The sequence below is a fragment of the Ochotona princeps genome, chromosome 4 (genome assembly GCF_030435755.1).
Source record: "Ochotona princeps isolate mOchPri1 chromosome 4, mOchPri1.hap1, whole genome shotgun sequence".
NCBI classification, from domain to species: Eukaryota; Metazoa; Chordata; class Mammalia; order Lagomorpha; family Ochotonidae; genus Ochotona; species Ochotona princeps.
The window spans coordinates 443,836-456,667 of record NC_080835.1 but is presented as its reverse complement, the minus strand read 5'-3'; the positions used below and the strand labels follow the sequence as shown (position 1 = coordinate 456,667).

Sequence of the window (12,832 nt, the reverse complement as noted above, 5' to 3'; positions counted from 1 at the left end):
CCCCACCTGGGAGGGGCAGAGCAGGTAGGCTATGCCCAGTGGGAGTCCTGGTGCCCTGCCGCTCCTAGAACACTGCTTCCCTCCACCGGCCTCAACATCCCAGACCCCTGGAGACCCCCAGAGTGGCAAGGAAAGAGCCACGTGTGCAAGGTAAGGCAAGAGGCTGTTACGGGACACGGTGAGGGGCCACAGGGGTGACGGCGAAGGGGTCATGTGGGTGACTGCAAGGGGCCACAGGGAGACACAGTGAGGGGCCACAGGGTGACAGTGAGGGGGCCATGGGGGAACATGGTGAGAGGCCATGGGGGTGACGGCAAGGGGCCATGGGGGACACAGTGAGGGGGCCACAGGGTGATGGTGAAGGAGCCATGGAGGTGACAGTGAGGGTACCATGGGGGTGTCAGCGTTGGGGACATGGTGAGGGCCATGGGGGTGACAGCAAGGCAGTTTGTGGGGGTGACACTGAGGTGGCTCAAGCCGGGCTGGAGCTGCAGGGCTGGCCACAGGGTGGATCTGGAGCTTGATCCCATGCGGCCCAGGCCCTGTGCCCACAGCTGGCCAGCCCGGGGTGGACTGCATGTCCCTGCTGCGTCACCCAAACACCACCTTTTGTAAACACCCTGGCTGTAATTCAGCAAGGATCTTGGTCCCACCACAGCCAGGTCAGCCAGGAGGCCACAGGGCAGAGTGCCGGGCAGGTGGCCATGGTGCCTGGCCCACAGGACAGCCCCCCCCCCAGCTGCAGGCCCCAGGCGCCTGGGGAGCTGTGTGGGAGGGACGCAGCCTGAAGCTGGGCCGTGGCCTTTATTACATCTGCTCTGCTGAAAATAAATACTTCTTCACACAGTTGTGCAGGGCGCGGGGCAGGCGCAGGTGCCAAGTTCCCAGGAGGCAGGGCCCCGGGGCGCCCCTGGAAGGGAGGACACTATACCCCCGCCCCACTGGTACACCTGGGGAGGGGCCGTGGGGTTGGGGTTCACAGCAAAGTCGCCCGTTCTGGGAGTAAGACCTCACCAGCCAGCACTCCCATCAGGGCCCACCACGGGGAGCTGGGGCACTCAGCGAGGGGGTGGCTGGGCAGGGCTCTGGGAAGGCACGGGGTCCGCAGGGTCCGAGGGGTCCACGGGGTCACGCATGCGCAGCGCGTCGGGCGGGAAGGCCACGTTGGTGCAGAAGAGGCCGAGCAGCAGCTGCCGCTGGCACTCCTCCCACTTGGCCAGCGCGTCCCCCAGGGAAAGGTTCGCGCGCATCCAGCGTGGCAGCGCGTGGCTGTAGGAGGAGCAGGACAGCGGCACGGAGGGCAGGGACCGAGCGCGGCGCAGCTCCGTCTGCTCCGTCGACCTGCGGGGCGAGGGTGGGCGTCAGCGGGTGCTCCCTGGCCGCGCGGGAGGCAGGCAGGGCGGCGGCTCACCCGGCAGGCAGGTGGCTGCCCAGCTTCCGCTTGGCGCGCATCATCAGGTACTGGCAAAGGCTGCCTGTCTGCTCCTTCATCCACCGGATGTCCTCAGGGACGTCGGGCAGCCACTCCAGCAGGCTGGGGAAGTAGGGCGGACAGGCTCACCGGCCACCCCCGCGTGCGGGGTGACGTCCCTCACCACCCCGCAACCCCTCCTGGGCTGAGTACCGGATTGTAAAGGAGACGGCGCTCTCCAGTGGCAGTGTGTACGGCACCATCATGGCGGTGGCCAGGCGCACAGGCAGCATGTTGGACAGCGTGGCCATCAGGTCATTGGGCTCCACGCAGGCCTCCAGCAGGGCTGTGGGAGTAGGGAGAGGGGAGAAGGCGTGGGTCGGAGGAACAGAGCCTGGCCGGCCCAGCCAGGTGCCTCCTCCCCGCACACCCACCCTCATTGAGCCGAGCCGGCAGGTGCTCCAGGATGAGGTCCTCCCCGGATGGCAGCGACGAGTCCCCCACGTGGGCCGAGTCCTCTGCAGCCTCCACCTCCTGGGTGACCTCGTCCTCGGGGAGCTCGGGCTGTGCCGGGGGCAGCGCCAGCAAGGGGTTGGGCCGGTTCAGGAGGCCTGGGGGGGGTGGCAGAGACTAGGGTTAGGATTAGGGTTAGGGCTTGGGTGACAGGGCAGCCCATGATGCAGCTGTCAGTGGCCAGCAGAGGGCAGCAGGCCATGGCCTCCCCGCCCCCCCCACACACACACACCTCCCCGACCGGGCCCTGCGGGCAAACACTCCTCCCACCTATGGCCCCACACACACCTCCCTGACCTGCCCCGCGGGCGCCACTCTTTCCTACCCACGGTCCCGCACTCCTCCCACCCACGACCCCACACGCACCGTTCCGCCGCAGGAAGCGCAGGCCATCCCGGTAACCCTGCTTGCACATCTCCCGTAGCACCTGAAGCCAGGAAGGTGGACCCTGAGCACTCTGGGCACCAGCTCTGCCCCTCGCCGCCACCCAGCAGCCTGTCTGGGCCTAGCCTATTCCCAGCACGGCCGGTGTGGTTGGCATACTGCCCGCGTCCTGCCCGCTCACCAGGGGCTCCGGCGGGAAAAGCGCCTTGGACAGGCGGTAGAGGTTGCGCAGGTTGAACTGGATGCTGGTGTTGGTGACCCTGAGCTCATGGATGTTGGTAGAGCTGTCCTGTGGGCAGATGTCACTCTCGCCCGAAAAGGGGGACACGGTGATGGTGTGCTTCAGCTCGTAGAGGGGCAGGTTGTCCGAGATGCCGCCGTCCACATAGCGCTGGACAGCGGCAGACAGCACTGTCACGGCCGACCCTGGGTGGCTGGGCTGGGGCCTCTCCCCCAGTGGGCACCAGCCACAGGAAGCAGGGGCCCCGGGGCCCCTTGAGCAACCCGGAAGTGAGGCAGAGGGCAGGGGCAGGCGGGGAGCAGTTCCCCTCCCGGTCCCAGGGGTGCAGGCCAGGCCCACAGGCTACGTACCACACCCTGCAGGGCCGGAGGGATGAGGCCACAGTACACGGGGATGAAGGTACTGCACACGTTGGCCTGGGGGCGGGAGGGGCTGGTGAGCCGGCCTGGGGCTCCCCACGCCCCCCACGAGGCCTCACCCGGGCACCCACCTGGATTAGCTCCTCCTTGGAGCTGAAGTGGGACAAGATGACATTCTGGCCATCAGAGACGCGGGTCAGTGAGATGCCCAGGCGGCCGCTGGCGCGCTCATGGCAGTCAGCTGGCAGGGTCTTCAGCAGGCAGCCACGGATGGTCTTCACCAGGTTGAAGGAAGGGTGCAGGGGCCCCAGGAACCGCTTCCGTGCCTCCTTGGACACCTCGATGATGTTGGCACCTGCCTCACCTGGGGTGGCAAGGCCACAGGATCAGGGGGTCAGGCGACCCCTGGGGGCTACGCGCCCAAGCTGCCCAGCACAGCCTCAAGGTAGTGTCCTCAGTGACCTCAGAGGGGTTGCAGGGCCCCAGGAGCCTGGGCCGACTGGCCAGCAGAAACAAGGACCTGCCCTCTGCCAGCTATTGCCCAACGCCTGTCACCATGAGTCACGGGTCTGGTGTGGCATCAGCCCAGGACTGGGGACACAGCAGAGGCTCAACTCTGAGCGCTGCGCCGTCACCCACTTGGCCCAGACTGGGGCCAGGCCTCAAAGTCCTCAGTCCAGGCCATCGGGCCCCTTAGGGTGGCTTGGCGGAGCTGAGGACCTGCCTGGGGCCACTTTGGGAGATGGCTGTGGGCAGGGGCAGACCGGGTAGCAGGACTCAAGAGGTCACGAGGGGACCCCGGCCTGCTGCTGGACACGTGCCTGCTGGCACTCCCAGAGGTGGCCTGGGGCTGTAAACACGGTCCCTATGTGGCAGCCGGAAGTGCGTGTGTGGACAGGCCACTAGGGCATCACTGACCGTGGGGCTCCAGAGTCCAGAGGCCCCACCCGCACACCCAGGAGTCCAGCACCCAGGTCTGGAGGTAGGCAGGAGTACCGGCACCGTCCACCTGCCCCCCAGACCCCTCCACCAAGGGCCCCGGGCCGCAGGGGGCCGCCCCACACCGGGGCTCGGCCACTTATTGGCCCAGGGGCAGGAATCCTGCATTCCTCCGGCATCGGGCTCCGCCGGCCAGCTTCTTTCTCTTTCCAGTGAAGCAGCTCTGGCTGCACCTGCCCGTGCCCTCCCGGGAGCAAAACAAACCAGCGCCGCCCCCCGAGGAGCCTGTGCCCCTGGCGGGACCCCCGCTCACCCAGGCAGGCGCCGGTGACCAGCGCGGTGGCTGTGAGCGCGCCGGCCGAGGCGCCGTAGATGTGCGTGGCGTTGGCCACCAGGAAGGGTGCGTGCTCGCGGAGGCAGGAGGCTACGCCGATGTGGTAGACGCCCAGGAACCCGCAGCCCGCGAACGAGATGTTCCACTTGCTCTCCCGCGGGAACATCGCGGCGGGCGGCCCGCGGCCCTGGACTCCGGTGTCGGCCGCCGGAGCCGAGACGCTGCCCAGGCCGGCGCGGGCGGCGCTTTGGGGCCGCGGCGGGGGCGGGGCCGGCGCGCACGGCCAATGGGGGCGCGCGGGGAACGGCCGCGCCCACGAGACCGCACCCCCACCCCGCGCCTGGCACCTGCGAACCGAGGGGACCAGGCCAAGCCCAAGCGGGGGTCGGCCGGGGGTCCCTGACCCGCGAGGGGCGGGCCGGGTGTCCGGCGCACGGCCTCCTCCTCCTCCTCCCCTTCCTCCCCCAGCGCCGCCCCGGAAGCAGAGGCGCCCGCTGACATCACGCATCCTGGCCGGGGAGCCCCCAGAACCACCCTGGTCCTGGCGCGCTTGATTCTGGTCTTTGCACTTTGGGGGGTGCGCTTGTGGCCACAGGGCTGGCGGGGGACCCTTAGTTTGGGGTGGAGACGCACAGCTGGACAGGGACCAGGTCGCACCCACCCCTGATCCTGGCCTGGGGACACCCCACGGGGAAGCAGGGGAGACCTTGAACGGTGTGGTGGTCGGGAACAAAGACCCCAGGTGGAACTTTGGGGTTCCAGGAATGGGGTACAGAACTGCAGGGCCTCCCGGTCTGTTCTCAGACACCTCTGCCCTGGTTCTGGAGGACAGACCCGTCCCCCAGGAGGCTCCTGGCCAGGAACATGTTGGGAGATTCCAGGAACCCCGGCAGCTGGCCGCACGTCACCCCGCTCCCCAGAGACCTGGCTGGCTCCCACATGAACTGTGGGCAAAGCCCCAATTCCAGAGTGTGTGACGGCCAGGTATCCCCAGTACCCATCCACCCGTCACCCCAGCCCTTCAGCCTCAGGCAGAGCCTGGTACCCCAACACCCCACTCCTGCCATGTAGGCTGCTGGACTGACCCCTGATGGTCCCGGGGTTCCTGCTGAGCATCCCCCCACCCGCCCAGACTCCCCAGGACAAGCAGCTCAGACCAGAAAGTAACATAAAAGGCTTTATTGGGGGGACGCAGGATCTAGTCAAACAGGCCGAACCCCATGTCGTCATCCGACTCCTCCGACTCTTCCTTCTTCTCCTCCTTCTTCTCTTCCGCTGTGTTGGGGGGAGAGGTGTGAACGGGGTGTCCTCCCTGCGGTGTTGGGGGGACAACAGCCCACACCCACTCACTGGCAGCCCCCACTCACCTGCTGCAGGGGCCGCACCGGCAGCAGGGGCCGCGGATCCCGGGGCAGCAGACACGGCCACAGCCCCCCCAGCCGGCACACTGGCCAGCTTGCCAATGCCTGCGGGGAGACCGGGTGAGCTGGGCCGCACACACATACACGCCCCACGTGTGCTCCGAGCCCAGGACAGGCCCTCATGTGTGTCCACTGACGCCTGGGACCAGGGAGCCTAGTGGGGATGGCCTAGGCTCCAGTCACTGGCAAGAGGGACAGGACTCTGTGGGTAACACCCTGCTGGAGCCCCACGGGCCAGAGGACCATGGTCACTGGGCCCCCTCCTTCCCCCTCACCCCAGGGCGTGGCAGGGGACTTCTGATAGCCCTGCCAGGCCTGTGGCCGCGCAGCCGCCCCGTGAGCACACCACCCGGCACCCACGGCTGCGGGAGCGGCCCACATGCTCTGGTCCACCAGCGAAGCCTGCAGGCCACGCTGGCCACAGGGATTAGGGCGGACGTGGCGTGGTCACCCCCAGCACTCACCCTGGGCGATCACATCCTCAATGTTCTTGCCATTGAGTTCACTGATGACCTGTGGGCACGTGGAGAGTCAGCAGCCCCCCGCCCTCGCCCTGCCCGCCCCTTGTGGACCCATGGGGTGGTCAGCAGCCCCCGGCCCTCCCTGCCCATTGTGGGCATGTGGGGTGGTCAGCAGCCCCCGGCCCTCCCTGCCCATTGTGGGCACGTGGGGTGGTCAGCAGCCCCGGGCCCTCACCCTCCCCGCCCACTGTGGGCACGTGGAGGGTCAGCAGCCCCTGCCCTCGCCCTCCCTGCCCATTGTGGGCATGTGGGGTGGTCAGCAGCCCCGGGCTCTCGCCCTCCCTGCCCCTTGTGGACCCGTGGGGTGGTCAGCAGCCCCCGGCCCTCCCTGCCCATTGTGGGCACGTGGGGTGGTCAGCAGCCCCGGGCCCTCACCCTCGCCCTCCCTGCCCATTGTGGGCATGTGGGGTGGTCAGCAGCCCCGGGCTCTCGCCCTCCCTGCCCCTTGTGGACCCGTGGGGTGGTCAGCAGCCCCGGGCTCTCGCCCTCCCTGCCCCTTGTGGACCCGTGGGGTGGTCAGCAGCCCCCGCCCTCGCGGGCACGTGGGGATGGTCAGCAGCCGAGGCCCTCCCTCGCCCTCCCCGCACCTTGTTGAGCCTCTCGTCGTCCGCCTCGATGCCCACACTGTCCAGGATCTTCCTGATGTCCTTGGCGCTGGGCGACGCGTTGCCCCCAAGGGCGGCCAGCAGGTAGGAGGCGACGTAGCGCATGCTACGGAGAGGACGCCGTTGGCGCCGGGCGCCGGGACGGCCTCCCCCGCCGGGACCACGGTGCCCGGGAGGACCAGCAGGTGGCCGGCGTCCTCCGCCCCCCGCCGCCCTCACTCCGGGTCGCCTGCGTGCTGGGCGCCGTCCGAGCACCTCCTGGTCCTTCTGTCCCCGTCCCGGTCCCCCGACCCCCTCCCCCGGTCCCCGGTCTCCCTCCCGGTCTCCCCCGTGCCCAGGCTCACTCGGCGGCCTCCCCGCTCGTCCTCGGCGCCGTCCCCGACCCCCTCTCCCGGTCCCCGGTACCCCTCCCGGTCTCCCCCGTGCCCAGGCTCACTCGGCGGCCTCCCCGCTCGTCCGCGTGCGTCCTCGGCGCCGTCCGCGGCGGAAAGGAAGACGCCGACGCGGGGGGCGGGGGTAAACCGCGGTCCCAGCAGCCACCGCGCGCGGCGCCGCCAAGTGACGTGCCCACTCGTCCGGTGACGACATCGGCGGCGCCCTCGAGGCGGGCCGGGCCGGAGTGGACGGACGGCAGGCCGAGGGGGAGACGGGCCTTTCCGGAGCGCCGAGGGGGAGACCGGCCCTCGGTCCCGGCGGGGTCGGCGCGCGTGGGTGGCCGGCCGGGCCTCCAGGTGCCCCGCGCTCCCGGCGTGCCGCGCGGCGCCTACAGCTCCCAGCATGCCGCGCGGCGCGGACTGCAGATCCCAGGGTGCCCCGCGGCCGAGGCGGCGGGCGGAGGCCGTGGCGTCCATGTTGTGCTGGGCCTGGGGCGGCTGGGCGGTGCGCGCTTCCCTCCCGGTCCCTCCCCGTCTGCGGGTCCCTCCTGGTCCCTCCCGGTCCCTCCCCGCCGTCATGGCGTCCGGCCTCCCGTCCTTCCCCCGGCGCTGAGCTGACCACCGCGGGCCCGCAGCCCTTGTGGACACGGGTTCGCGTCCCGGCTGCTCCGCTGGGCGAGCAGAGAACGGCCCGAAACCTCGGGGCCTTGGGGGACTGAACCAGGAGATGGGACAGCTGTGCACATCTGCCTTTCCAGTAGAAATAAATACCCTTTTTACTTTTATTTCATAGCCTTCATTGTCGTTATTATTATTTATGATACAGTTCCATAGGCCCTGGGATTTCCCACACCCCCTCCCCAGTCCCCCCATCACTGAGTTCCCCTATATCACTACTGAAGTATAGTTCTTCATGCACAGTCATATGTCCATCATTGCGGGCATGGACGGTGGAGGAGTCCAGCATCCTATTGTCAAGATAGAGTGAACAGTTTCACTGGGAGCCCCTCTTTGTCTGGAAGTACAGATGCCTACTGCATTGTATCCTCACATCTGGATAGGATAGTCTCCATGACACGGTTACTGTACATCCCCTTAAACGAAAAGCTACAAAACTGAAACAACAACAGGAAGGAAAAAGAAATGAACAATACCATGAAGTTAAATAACATGCTACTGAATGACTAACGTGTCACTGAAGAAATGAAAATCAAGAACCTTCTTGAAGAAAGGGATGCTACTGTATGATCTATTTGAAAAGATGAAACTTAAAAAAAAAATTAAAATCTTTATGTCAAGTCAAACCCACAGAACCACCCGAATAGTACATAAACAAGGGTTGAGAGAGACCCGGGAGGGAAATAGTGGGCTCCTCCCTCTTGGGTTACTACTTTCGTGGGAGGGCATGAAAACTAGTACGGGGGCTGGTGTGGCTAGACAGAGAGGCACTCAACAACATCCGTGAGGGCTGCATAGTTGAGCTGGTTAGATAGAACCAAGCTTCAATACCCATCGACAAGTATGAGAGCCAAATGGGATGTGGGACAGACTGGACTAGTCTGCTATACATACTGGCAAACCAGGGTAGGGGGCGGGCCTGGTGGGGGTTATTGTGGGTCGCTCCGACTAGGCTGCAGCTTCCACTGGTTGATGTGAGGGCCGAGTATGTTCTGGGCAGAACCAGGCTGGACTGCAACACACATTGGTTTCAGTGGATGTCGGGACTGAAACCAGAACCAACCCAGTAATTGCAACCACCAGCTGATCGTGGCGATAGACTGTGCCGGGCCCTGTGCTTGCTACAACATACAAGAATCTGGTCTGGGAACACCTCAAAGTTTCTTTGGGGATCTCCCCAATCGAACTGCTGGACTCAGAACCCTAACCAAGAAAAGACAGAAGAAAGAACAAGTCAATCAACCACCTCAGCTATATGTTGGCAGTGAAATACTGGACAAATGAAGGCTCTATGATGGACTATGTCAATCAGTGGATTCTTCAACGACCTCATCGTGCTTGGAGTGGCGAAAATGGCAGCGATTCATAGCTAATGAACTATCAAAACCACTTGAGCAAGGATCTCAGAGCATGTCCCACATCCGGGACCTGGGGTGGGTGGGAGACTGGGTGGGGCTTCTGCCTCAATATCCCCCTTTACCTCAGATACAAGAAGGAAACAATATGGACATAATAGTCTTACCCACTTCCCTATAGCCCCTGAAACTTTTTACCGTAATTAACTATGTAAAGATTGTCAAAAATATAATAAACATAAATAAATTTTTAAAAATCTATGAAATACAATTTCCGCTGATCTTTGTTGGTGAGATATGCCTCCTGCAGGCAACAAATAGATGGGTTTTAGGATTTTTTTAAATCCAGTCTACTAATTTGTGACATTTGATGGATGAGTTTAAGCCATTTACATTCAAGGTTAATATGAATGTAAATGGTGGTAATTTGACCCTGTCGTTTTAGCAATGGGTTGTCCATTGATTTAGTCTTCTGTTGTCATTTTCCTGGGATGTTCTTCACATTTGCCTTTGGTTTTGGTGGGTGCTATTCCTCTTCTCTGTCAAGAGAACATCTTGAAGTATCATTCGTAGCGCAGGTTTGAAAGAGGCAAATTCTTTTAACTTTTCTGTACTGTGGAAGAATTTTATTTCCTTTTCAAAGACAAAGAAAAGCTTTGCTGGTACATTATCCTGGGTTGACAATTTTTTCTTTTAGAATCTGGAATATGTCACTCCATTCTCTTCTGGCCTGTAGAGTTTCCTGTGAGAGATCTCCTGTGAGTTTAATTGGCAATCCTTTATATGTCAGTTGATTTTTTTCACGTGCACATTTAAGGGTCTTTTCCTTATGTTCCAATCGAAGAGAGCTTGATTATCATGTGTCGTGGTGAAGATCACTTTTAACCAGGCCTGTTGGGAGTTCTGTGCCCCTCCTGGATCTTGTTTCTGAATTCTTTCTCTAGATTAGGGAAAAAATCCCTACTATTTAATTGAACACACCCTTAATCCCAGTTTTTCTTTCTGCACCTTCTGGGACTCCCATAACTCTTACATTTGGCCTTTTAATAGTATCTTTCAATTCTTCAATACATTTTTTTAGCTTAACCCAGCTCTGCTTCCAGCTTTTTGTTTGTTCCTCTTGGTGACAGGAAATACCTTCCAATTCTGAGATTCTTTCTTCTGCCTCCTCCATTCTATTTTGGAGACTCTCCTCTGTACTTTTAGTTTGCTTCACCATATTCTTCATTTCTGATATATCAGCTTTCATTTGATTCATTTCCTGTGTAACAGATTCCTTAAATTGCTTGAACTCCTGCTTTATGTACTTCTCATTGTTGATAAGAGGCTTTATAACAAGTGTTTTGAATTTTGTACCCTCCATTTGCTCGATGTCTCCCTCAGTGAAGTCTGAGGTTGGCAAAGGCTTTTGCTCCTTTGCAGGGCAGTCTTCAGTAATGGTCATTGTGCCACTGTCTCTTCTTTTGCTCTGGGGCATGGTACTTCTGGTTAGCAGAGCCTTCTGCTTGGGGCAGGTTTCTAAGCTCTGCCACCCACACGTCTACAGTTCGGTTTTATTTAGTGCCGTTGGTACTCAGCTCTTTGTTTGCAGTCACTTGTGCCGCTCCCTCCAGCGAGTTCCAGGTCTGGGTTCTTATGTTAGATTTCCACCATGGTCTCAGTAGCCCCAGCTCCTGCCTCACCACTCCCCGCCTCCTGTGATACCATGCTGAGGCTGCACCGCTATCTGTACAACCTTTCTCCCACTTCCGGTTGGAGTAGGTCCCAGGATGAGGGAGACACCAGGTGTCCTATATAGCTAGGTTGTTGGTGGTGCTGATCTTGCCAGAACCTGTTGGCCTTCAGGTCTGAGGGCTGCCCGGACCTATTTTGACCCGTACGATGCCCTAGTCAATATTATTTTCCTGTGGGACCACTGCAATGCACTGAGTTCAGTAAGTTTGCTCCCAGCTCAGCACATGCACAGCTCACTGTTGTCCCTGCAGGGTTGAAATTTTTCCACACTGTACAAAATGGCGCCCGATTTGGCTGTAGGGGGCAGAATGGGGTGTAAAATCCACCCTGTTCCCACACTGCCCATCTGGGATCTGCTGCTCTGTCTCTGCTCCTGGTCAAATCAAATAGACCAGCAGGTGGGCAGTTCTTTGTATGAGTTTAGCTCCTGAGCTCTCAGTAAACGTCCCTTCCCACCTTGTTGCTGGTGGAGTTTAGGTCGAAGCTTGCTTAGTGCTACTGGGGTACCAGTCACTGCAATACCACACCGTTGTGTGTGGTGCTTTCCTGTGTCTGTCTGTGGGAAGTCAGCGAGCCCCCAGGCACTGGGAGGCCAAGAGTCCACAGTGCTAGAGTAACGGAAGCCCACGACCAAAAGCAACCTTTTTAATATTTTGTTTTTGGTTTTTGCTATTTACACAGTTGAGAGGGATGCATGCCCATGTGGGCCCCTAATGAGGAAGGGTCAGGCACAGAGGAAGGTGGGTGAGATGCGCGTCACCCCAGGGGAGGGACCTCTTCTTGCTGTCAGCGTACAGCAGTACCCAGTGGGTGGAGAACGGTCCTCCAATGACCCCCAGACATCCCGATGAGGGGACGGTCCTCTGATGACCTCCACACATCCCGACGAGGGGACGGTCCTCTGATGACTCCCAGACATCCTGACGTGGCCAAGAGCGTTTAGAGCCAGGGGACTTGGTAGATTCATTAATCTTCCCACCTCCCCAGCTCTCCTCATAAGCCCTGGGTGCCGCAGTCCCACAGAAGCCAGCCTACAAGTCTCCTGCAGGACCTGCCCTTAGACCCGCTTCTATGGTGTGTACTGCGACCCCTTGCTCCGACACTGGCAGGCGGGTACTGTGGCCTAGCCCAGCCAGGCATCTCTGTGTGCCAGGGGGTCCCCTACCTGGGCGGCTGTTGGGCCCTGACCCACACAGGCCCTCTCTAAACCACCCTGTCCATTGCTGTGACTATCTGTGAACACAGTAGGCTGGTCCATGGAAGCCCCCAGAAGTCACTTCTCTCCTGAAAATATGCCCCCAGCTGTTCCTACTCCAATATGTTCCCAGGCAATCTGCCGCCCCCCGCGTGGGGGACAAGATAGCGTGTCCTGGGCTCGGAGCTCGCTGTCTTCCTCTCTTATCTCAAGAAAAAAAAATATGCTGGTAGATGTATAATTAACCCACATTTCGCATCAAGCAGGCCCAGAGTTCCTGCCAGCCCCTGGAGCTTCTCTCCCAGCAGTGTGAAACTTGCCAAGGTGCAAGGCAGCCTGGGCAGTTGTCCACAGCAGGGAAAACATACATCTTTTTAAAAAAGATTTATTTGCTTTTTATTGGAAACTCAGATTTACAGAGAAGGAGAGGCAGACAGAAAGGTTGTCCATCCACTGGCTCACTCCCCAGATGGCCACCACGGCCAGAGCAGAGCTGATCTGAAGGCAGGAGCCAGGAGCTTCCGCTGGGTTTCCCATGCAGGTGCAGGGCCAGGCACTTGCTGTCCCTGGTGCCTCTCAGATGCACGGGCAGGGAACTGAATTGAGGGAGGCAGCTGGGATTCAAACCAGCAGCCCCATGGGATGGTAACACCGCAGGTCAGCCCAAACTGGCTTCCCCGTGACTCCACAGCGCCAGCCCTGAACACTTCAAAACATGTGATTGGATCAACCTGGCCTAGAATTCTTTTCTGGTCATGAGAGTCTTAG

At 61.0% G+C, this 12,832-nt stretch overlaps 2 protein-coding genes across 2 annotated transcripts; both read right to left on the bottom strand.

The window, feature by feature from the left end:
* Nucleotides 1–868: 868 nt before the first annotated feature.
* Nucleotides 869–4,464, bottom strand: LOC131480148 (patatin-like phospholipase domain-containing protein 2). Its single transcript, XM_058662640.1, has 9 exons — nucleotides 4,161–4,464; nucleotides 3,040–3,272; nucleotides 2,900–2,965; nucleotides 2,490–2,699; nucleotides 2,291–2,351; nucleotides 1,846–2,022; nucleotides 1,625–1,757; nucleotides 1,412–1,534; nucleotides 869–1,341 (listed from the first exon to the last, which is right to left on the bottom strand). Exons 1-9 carry the CDS (start codon nucleotides 4,345–4,347, stop codon nucleotides 1,059–1,061), a joined length of 1,473 nt encoding a protein of 490 aa, XP_058518623.1. The 5' UTR covers nucleotides 4,348–4,464; the 3' UTR covers nucleotides 869–1,058.
* An 881-nt stretch (nucleotides 4,465–5,345) lies between these two features.
* LOC101532105 (large ribosomal subunit protein P2) lies at nucleotides 5,346–6,861 on the bottom strand. The gene is made up of 4 exons (XM_058662648.1): nucleotides 6,711–6,861; nucleotides 6,067–6,115; nucleotides 5,549–5,647; nucleotides 5,346–5,456 (listed from the first exon to the last, which is right to left on the bottom strand). The coding sequence occupies exons 1-4, from the start codon at nucleotides 6,831–6,833 to the stop codon at nucleotides 5,380–5,382; spliced, it is 348 nt and encodes a 115-aa protein (XP_058518631.1). The 5' UTR covers nucleotides 6,834–6,861; the 3' UTR covers nucleotides 5,346–5,379.
* Nucleotides 6,862–12,832: the final 5,971 nt, after the last annotated feature.